Source organism: Oryzias latipes, chromosome 14 (genome assembly GCF_053564925.1).
Source record: "Oryzias latipes strain Hd-rR chromosome 14, Olatipes_Hd-rR_3.1".
Lineage (NCBI taxonomy): Eukaryota > Metazoa > Chordata > Actinopteri > Beloniformes > Adrianichthyidae > Oryzias > Oryzias latipes.
The window spans coordinates 30,243,671-30,252,476 of NC_136250.1; the positions used below are offsets into that span (position 1 = coordinate 30,243,671).

Genomic DNA, 8,806 nt, shown 5'->3' on the forward strand with positions numbered 1-8,806 from the left:
GATGATACCACGTTCGTCCTCACGGCGGCGCCGGATGCTGATGAGCAGCTGCAGAGGTCATCAGGTCAATCAGGTTCAGGTGTGAAGCTTCTTCAGCTGAACTCTGAAGAGTTGTGACGACGGCAGGTCACAGTATGAACCTCTGCAGAAACGGCTGTCTGTCACCCCGGTCGATCTAAATGTTTGCATTTCTTGATGTTAAGTAGAGTCAGAGAACCTCAAGTCCTTTTTATTGTTTTTTTTTTTGGGAGTAGGATCCCCCCTACGTTTGTTTTTGGTTTTTATGCTCTGGTTTAACTTTTAGCTGCACGGGTTGGACTTTTCCTCTGCCGGAGACGATGAAGGAGGAGATCGCCGCCGCCGTGTTCTTCATGGCTCGTCTGGTGAAGCGGTACGGCTGCCTGGACAACGACGGCAGGGAGCGCTTTGCTGCCGCCCTCACCTCTGCACTGTTTGAGAGCTACAAGAACCACTGGCACCCCGGCGCCCCTGCCAAGGGGCAGGCCTACAGGTCGGTGTCCTGGGCCTCCGGGGGGACGGGGAAGGCGGCTGAGATTTAACCACAAGTCGCTTCATTTTGGTCGGTCTTCTGTCCCATTTTACATCAAGTAAAGATGAGAAAACGGTTGAACTGATGCTGAACTTCTCGTTGGTTTGGGTTTGTGGGGGGCCTGTCCAGCTTCTCACTAACCCTTGTGCTATCTTGTGGGGTCCAGATGACCCCCCCACTCCCAACGTTGACGTGCCTCCAGTTCATCAGCTTCATGTGTGGCAGAACTGTAAGCTGATCAGAGGACGGGAGATGGTCTGTTTGCCTTTAAAATGGGAATTAAAAATGCGTTTTTTTTGAAAATAAACCTCGTGGATTTTGCAGGCAAATGCGGATGTTTTAACAAGCAGGAAGGTGCTCTCCAGGAATGTGAAAATCCTTTGGATCATAGCTAAATTTAAAAGTCTGTCATAATTGTAGGAGGGAGTGCACTGCAGGTTTTCTCCGCCTTCATCAGACGAAGAGTTCTGGTATTAAAGACAAAGTTCTGGGCTGATAAAATATTCACAATTGGTAAGAGTGTGACTGAGTAACATCCTGAAAGATGAAGGACTTTACTGTGTTCCAGGTGTTTGCGTATGAACCACGTTCTGCTGCAGGACCCGGTGCTTCTGAAGGCCTGTGAGCGCGGCGCCGTCCGCTACGAGGATCTGGGCCTACCTCAGGAGCTGACGGTGTGGGTGGACCCGGGGGAGGTGTCGTGCAGGTCCTCTTGTTTGTTTCACTGATTCCCTTTTATAACCAATTGGTATCGTATTTGATACGTGCAATTCTGAGCCCCCCGTCTCATTAGCATGATCCAAACTGTCCTTGGCAACAGTGGACCAGATTCTCTGCCGTGTAATTCATCATCGCTCCACTAGGGGGCAGTAGAAGGGCATTTCTGGCTCATTTCAAAATGGCTGCTTCCTTGAAATCTGAAACACTTTTTGGCTGAAAGTTTTGCTAATTTTCCAAATGTTGGGGTGAAAATAACAGCATAAATCAATAAAGTTGTTATTTTACAATTTAATGTTGTGCTTTTAAAAAAAGGAATCTCATGACAAAGTTGTACATTAGCGAAAAAGTAATGCAGATTTAGTGAATTCATGACCAGTGTGACGTCCATCCAGTTTCTCAGAATGTTTTATACTAAATGTAACATGTTTATTTTTTTTGTAAAAGTATGACTTTTTAAATCTTAGATTCCTGTAAATTTGATGGTTTTTTTTATTTTGGTTTTTTCATATTTGGTTTGTTCTTAATTTTGACTCAAATCCTCCTTGTCGGCAACGTATCATCTTTTTTAAATTGCTGCTTTGAACATAAAATGTGTTTTAGTTGTTCTTTATAATCCGGCTACATTAAAAAATGTTTCACATCAGAGACGTGGGTAAATAAGGGCCTTTTAAATAATAAGGACAAACATCCAACAGATCATAACCAATACTGTCTATATCTCATTCAAAAAAGGCTATTGAATGGAATTCCTTTTGTCGATCAATTAAAAGATTAAAAAAACATTATAAAGAATAGATTTTTCTGTCTTCGTCGTGGGCCTCACAGGCTTGGGTTCTGGTTGTAGGTACGGGGAGCAGAGCACTCCATTCTGCGTCTCTGTGCTGGACAGCTGCCCACGTGGCGACAGGGAATTTTCCCGCCGCATCCATGACGCCGTGGAGCGAGCGAGCCTCGAGGTCCAGTCGGGGAGCTCCTCTGATGAAGAGGAGGTGAGTAGGGACAAAAGTTTCAGCAGCACTTCATCAGCCCCATGTCCCGCTCCTGCCAGCACCGAACCCAAAACCATCCCGACGGTCAGCAACCCCAACAGCGTCTACAGGGTAAGCCGGCTCCGGACCTCATGCCCCTCGGCACCAGCTCGGCCCGGAGACTCTCACTGCTCACTCCCGTCCACAGTTCAGCGAGTTCTCCCCTGGAGCGCCCCAGACCTGGCTGAGAGACAAGCGGAAGGGCTTCGGGGAGGCCTTCCAGCCTCATGGCCCCACTGCTGGAGGTCCACCTTCCCAGTACCCCACCCAGAAAGGCTTCAAGTCCTACAGAGCCACCTTCACCTTCACCGGGCCTCGCGTTGACAAGTACCACTGGGTCAGCAAAACACGCTCCTGAGGCCCGGAGCTGCAGAGCGCTGACTTTGTGTTTCAGGACTCTTGTCAAATCTTTAAATGACTTTAATATTTGTAATTGGTTTAATGTAATGATTTAACGTAATGCTGTTTAAGCAGGTTTTTAGAGTATTTTAAAATCTCCTTTCTACAGTTTTTAACATTAAAGCAAGTGTGAATAAAGGAAGATTGAACTGTGAAAGAAAAGAAATAAATGTTTCCGTATCAACTCTGCAATGTTCGAGTCTCATTCTATCCCAAAAGGACCCATGGTGTCATTTATTTTTAATTTTTTTTTTTAATGTAGCAAGTTATTTTCAGTCATTTTCCGACCCTGAAGAAAGATGACTCAATGTCAGAGGCCTCGCTTCTTGTGGGTGACGCCCATTTCATGACATCATCCTCGGCAGCGTGTCGCCCACAAAAACGAGCATCTGAACTTTTCCAAAGCTAGCTGATCACCGCTAGCTCCACAGAGAAAGTGTGTGTGTGTGTTAGTCTGGGGGCGGGGCTGACAGCGCAGATTCTCACTTTGTGATGTCACAATGTGGGGTCCCACTTGTTTTTGTAGATTGGGAGGGGCTGCTGCTCAGTGAGCAGCTTTTAGAGGAAAACTCAAATGTGTCAACGGGTCAAAATATCGCTTTGGGGTTGTTTTGTGAGGAAAAAGCTCTAATTGATTTTGCTTGATAAGTTTCAGGCAACTGGAACTGATCAACTTTACCAAAAGTATTTTGTCTTAATATTATTGTAAAGCATTTCAGGTAATCATCAAATTGCAAATTATGCAAAGGTAACTATAAGATGCAGTTTGAAATACTTGTGTGGATAAAATCATTTCTAGGTTTGAGTTGGGATTTCAAAATAAATCTAAAATGGTTCCAAGAGACTTGAGGTGATCAAAGTGTGTCTTTGTTAAAACCATCTAGATCCCCAAAACATTTGGATCAAATCTCTGTTCACTGAGTTAGGATAAGAATGAAGGTCAGAGTTTAACAACTCAGAGGTGCACCAATCGACTTCTGTTCCCACGATCCAACCAGATCCATCTGTCAAGTCAATTGAATTAAATCAACCTATATGTACCATTATAATAAAATCGTTTCAAATTGAAATAAATCGATTATAATCAATCCAACAATTCTTGTTGACTTGTTTGGACACATTTCATTTACAGTTTATTATCTTGAAGAAATCCAAGAATCTGGAAAACGTCACTGTTCAGTAGCAGGAATGTCTGAGTCACACTGGCTGAAGTTTTGGATAAAGACGTCCTGGAACCGATTTAGGTCAGTGAATGGGATCCAATCGGATCATTCAAAATATTGACTATGAATCAGATGGGCAACAACAATAAAATGCATCGAATCGTTGTCAAAACAAATCGTTAGGCCCTTATAACTGTCTATTCCTTGACTGCAGACGTCTCAGTGCTCTCCCCCTAAAAGAAGGAAAACCATTTAAAAAATACATGTATGTCGATCAAATTAAGTTTATTTTTTGGTTGCAACAGATTTTTCTCTCATCTTTAGAATAATGTTGACAAATGTTGCATATTAAAAAAAAAAGTTCACATGTAAGTGTAGCTGTTAGTGACAGAGGCCTGCATTCAAAAGTGATCATTCAGGCGCAGCAAAGCAACTTTGAGTAAATTCAAACAATGATGTGACTTGTTACTACCAATCTTTCTTTTTCTTGCATTTTTGAGACATCGGCCACAAAGTTAGGAGAATTTCGAGGATTTTTAATGCCAATTTGTCCAAAATGCTTTTGGGACATAAAACAGGAAACGACCTGGGAAAAGAAAATTCTTGCAGGTCGTTTGTTCCTTGAACTGCAAACTGCCGGCAGTTAGTGAAGAACACGCACGGTTCCCACAGGTGTCTACATGTTGAAGCTTCCAACCCTACTCCAAACATAATTAATGCGTATCGATGGCAGACGGTCCAAACTACATTATGTGCCTCCAAAAAGGCCTATTTCAGATGAGATTCAAGGTTTTATATATTTTAAATAAAAATTGTGGGTTGGAGCAATTTTTCTGTGGCTCTGACATTCTGCTAGGGTCAAGAATAAAAGAAACTGTATGGAAATCAATTAGGAAATAACAAATGTGGCACATTTAAAAACTTTTTTATGGTGCAAAAAGTAGATTTTTTTTAAGTTCAATGTATGTGTCCACTGAATAAATCCTAAAGTAACTTTCTGGTATGAGAAAAAAGAAATAAATTGGTAATTAATAAGAAAATGCAATATTCTAACAGTGTATGATGCAATGACTGTGTTGTGTTTTTGGAAATATACCTAAATACTGTTTTATTCCCATATATCCTACAAAGATATCCATCACCTTAATCTCTGACATAAAGATAAAAGTCCGACATCTTTTTAACGGATTAACCAGCTGCCTCACGCTTATTTTGATTCGTCAACAACATTACCTCGATTAAATTTTTCTTTTTTAAAAAAACCCAGAAATACCGCGATTAGTTTAAATGCGAAGCAAAATTTCACACACCGAAAGGAAAATGGCAAGCACGGCCCTTTGTCGTTGCCGTTTGAGGCCTCAACCAATCAGGAGCAACCTTTCAGTTTCAAATAGAAGCCTGGCGACCAATCAGAGACGTTTTCTTTACGGTGTCCCGCATCGTTCTGTCACATCCGGTCGTATATATGATGCCACGAGTTAGCGGCGAATTTGGAGAGTGTCCATTTTGAGCAGCGAGTCGGCGTCCCGCTTTCTTCATTCGAAGTAAGACGATGGTTTGTTTTTGGGCCGCGCAAAAACACGCGAGAATTTTTACTGACTCGAGCCCATCATTTTTAGTTATTTTAAGGATGTATTTGGTGTTTGTTTAGCGCGCGGAGGCTCGGCTTTAGCCTCTTAGGTGGCTAGCTGCGTCTTAGCCGCGCGCTAGCTAACGTGCGTCAGCGCGGTTTTAATGTATTTTTGCACGTAAAGTTTGCGTTTACTTACAAAGAATTCATGCTAAAGGTTATTTCTTAATGGTTTTAATGTCTGTAGTGTTTTACCTGCGTCTCGGCTGCTCTGGTAACTGCCCGTGGATGAGTGTTTGCTGCTGAGGCCTGCTGTCCGCCTCGAGCGGTTAGGCTGCGAAGCGCGGTCTGCACGAACACAGGGAGCCGCGCCGGCTAATCTAATGCTGGCTTTTTGTTCGCTGTTGGCGTTTCTGCGGAGCTTGGAGAGGATCTTCTACTGCATATAAACGCATTTTGTAGAAACCAGGTCACTTTCTACTGACATGGTCTTTATTTATCAGTTAATTTTTATCAAAATTTGAAATAAATACAAAAGCTCGTTTTCAGAAAGGAGCGCCAGAGTAGCGGATCCTAATCTTCTCGTTTGGCTTGTTAAAAGCTCCTTAAGTGAATTTAATTCTGTTCTAACATATATGCAAAATGTATGGTAAATGTAAAATGTCAAAAGATGTACATTTTCCTGTAAAAAATTTAAGGTTTTCAGGGAGGAAACAAAGTTCAAAATAGATGGTCACTTCTTGTTCAGACTTGATTTAATCTGTTTTTAAATGTTTAAACATTGTCAGGATCCATAGAACTTAATTCTAGTAACTCATTGTACCATCCTGCAGACCTGCCATTAATAAATAGGCTCTTCATTTGAATTGCAGTTTAGAGTTTTCATTGTTTTCTCACTTAACCAGAAAATCTCAGAGGCAATTTTTCCCAAGTTACCATTTTCTGAATTCTAGTTTTAATGCCACACAGCCATGCATTAAAAGCAGCAGTATGTCATCAAATGAAGGTTCTCAGGAGAGCGACCGGGGCCTTGCGCTCTTCTGCACCAACCGGATTTCTCATGGTGGCTTTGTCCCGTTCCAGTCTCTCGACAGGACCACCGTCAGGATGGCAGACGCTGAGAACCAGTTCATGGAGACCTCTGAGCAGAACGGCAACGAAGGGGAGGAGGACCAGAACGGAGCCGAGCAGGAGGCGATGGGAGGAGACGAAAGCCAGGACAGCGGCACAGACGGCGGCAAGATTGATGCAAGTAAAGGAGAAGATGATGCTGGGTGAGGGCCGCCCTCTTTACAGGACGCACATTGGAACAAAAGCATTGTTTTGATGAATGGAGACGTTGCAGAGGCCTAAAGAAGTGACCTTCACGTTGCAGCAAAATGTTTGTCGGCGGCCTCAGCTGGGACACGAGTAAGAAGGACCTGAAGGATTACTTCAGCAAATTTGGGGAGGTGTCAGACTGCACCATCAAGATGGACTCCAACACGGGCCGGTCCCGGGGCTTCGGCTTCGTGCTCTTCAAAGACTCCTCCAGCGTGGACAAGGTGAGCCGCTCTGACCCATGTCTGGGCCCGGTGGATGGATGTGGCACACGGGTAAAATCTGGTGTTTCTGCAGGTGCTGGAGCAGAAGGAACACAGACTAGACGGACGTCAGATCGACCCCAAAAGGGCGATGGCCATGAAAAAGGAAGCTGTCAGGAAGATCTTTGTAGGGGGTTTGAATCCTGAGGCAACGGAAGAAGCAATCAGGGAATATTTCGGCGCCTTTGGAGAGGTCGGTGCACTGCAGCGGAAGCTGGTCTTTGTAGTCCTGGCAGGTCTTCTGATCGTGTCCACTTTGCCACTTTAGATCGAAACCATCGAGCTCCCCATCGATCCCAAATCAAAGAAGAGGAGGGGTTTCATCTTCATCACGTACAAAGATGAAGCCAGCGTCAAGAAGTGTCTGGAGAAGAAGTACCACACTATTGAAGGAGGCCGGGTATGTCCGCGTTTGCCGGGCGCACGTCCTTTGCTTTGAAGAGTCCTGCTTCTCTGTGGACCGACGGTCTGTCTGCTCCTCAGTGTGAGCTGAAGATCGCTCAGCCCAAGGAGGTGTACCAGCAGCAGCAGTACGGCGCCGGGCGCGGCGGCTACGGCGGCCGGGGAGGCCGGGGGCGCGGCGGTCAGAACCAGGGCTGGAACCAGGGCTACGGAAACTACTGGAACCAGGGATACGGCAACCAAGGTTACGGTGGTTACGGTGGATACGGCGGCTACGGCAACTATGACTACTCCTCCGGTTACTATGGATACGGCCCGGGATACGATTACAGTAAGGGCAGACCTCCTGGTCCTCCAGTCAAAAGATGAAGGTGTTGAGATGAAAATGACCGGTTTGTGCTCTTCAGGTCAGGGCAGCGCCAGCTATGGCAAGACCCCACGGCGGGGGGCTCACCAGACCAGCTACAAGCCATACTGATGACCGCCCGTTACTCAAAAAAAAAGTGAGCCCCGCCTTGACCTTTTTGTCCAGGATGTCCAGCTTTGTGTCTGACGTGTTTGTCCTTTTGCAGGACTCCAGTAAGACCGACGGCTGGGCAGCACCCCGGCCTCACTCGACCTCTTTTATGACAGACGACCATTTGTACAGAAAACATCCTAAATGTAACTTTTCCATGTTTTCTTTTTTTTCTTTTTTTTTTTAATCCTGTGATTTTTAAGTTTTAGATTTCCGCTAGTTTTTTTTTCTCTCTGCCCCCTCCCCTCCACATTTCCACAGGAAGTGTAATTTTTACTGTACTTTTTGGTACCTGTTTTGATTCTAATGTATTGTAAGGGTTGTATTTTACATGTGTGCTGGCTTTACAGGTTGGGAATCATGGCACTGTAAAGGAGCTTTTTTTGACAAATAAAACAAGTTTTCAGTAATTTTTTTTTTTTTTTTTTTTGCCCCCGTTTTGCTCTGATGCTTCCGCGTACCGGGGTGAAATTAGCCGTTTGTTTAAGATTAAAGTTCAGTTGTCGAGTTTCCCTTCGGCATGGCGTCGGTTTTTTACTTTTGCTAAAGAAAACGGATAAAAAAGTAAAGCAAGTTTGAATTTTAGTGGAAAACAATGAACCTCAAGGGAATATTTGAGAAAATTTTAAAGACTTTTTAAAGGTCCAGTTTACTAATGAAGGTCAAAAACCTGTTTAGGGTGGAATAAATCCATTTTTGCCTCTTGTGGGTGAAGGCAGGAGACATCCTGGACATTCCACCCGTCTTTTGCAGGGCCACGAATCACACAGATTCAGAAAAATCAATGAATCTGACCTAAATTCCATCCTTAGCTTCAAGATTTTCCCTTGATGCAGATTACAAACTGTTTCAAACTCAACTGTATTTTAGCATC

The 8,806-nt window shown here is 44.1% G+C and overlaps 2 protein-coding genes across 3 annotated transcripts; both read left to right on the plus strand.

Annotated features, from left to right (window-relative positions):
• The first annotated feature begins 93 nt into the window (after positions 1-93).
• btg4 (B-cell translocation gene 4) lies at positions 94-2,881 on the plus strand. 2 transcript variants are annotated; one of them, XM_078930881.1, is made up of 5 exons: positions 94-197; positions 304-511; positions 1,119-1,256; positions 2,115-2,370; positions 2,447-2,881. In XM_078930881.1, exons 2-5 carry the CDS (start codon positions 339-341, stop codon positions 2,654-2,656), a joined length of 777 nt encoding a protein of 258 aa, XP_078787007.1. In that variant the 5' UTR covers positions 94-197; positions 304-338; the 3' UTR covers positions 2,657-2,881. The 2 variants fall into 2 exon arrangements, with proteins under 2 accessions (XP_078787007.1, XP_078787006.1); XM_078930880.1 differs by having other exon boundaries at positions 108-511.
• Positions 2,882-5,249: 2,368 nt separating this feature from the next.
• On the plus strand, positions 5,250-8,342 carry LOC101170948 (heterogeneous nuclear ribonucleoprotein A/B). The gene is made up of 8 exons (XM_023962404.2): positions 5,250-5,404; positions 6,514-6,704; positions 6,806-6,974; positions 7,048-7,206; positions 7,282-7,413; positions 7,497-7,746; positions 7,823-7,918; positions 7,988-8,342. Exons 2-7 carry the CDS (start codon positions 6,538-6,540, stop codon positions 7,891-7,893), a joined length of 948 nt encoding a protein of 315 aa, XP_023818172.1. The 5' UTR covers positions 5,250-5,404; positions 6,514-6,537; the 3' UTR covers positions 7,894-7,918; positions 7,988-8,342.
• The last annotated feature ends 464 nt before the right edge of the window (positions 8,343-8,806 follow it).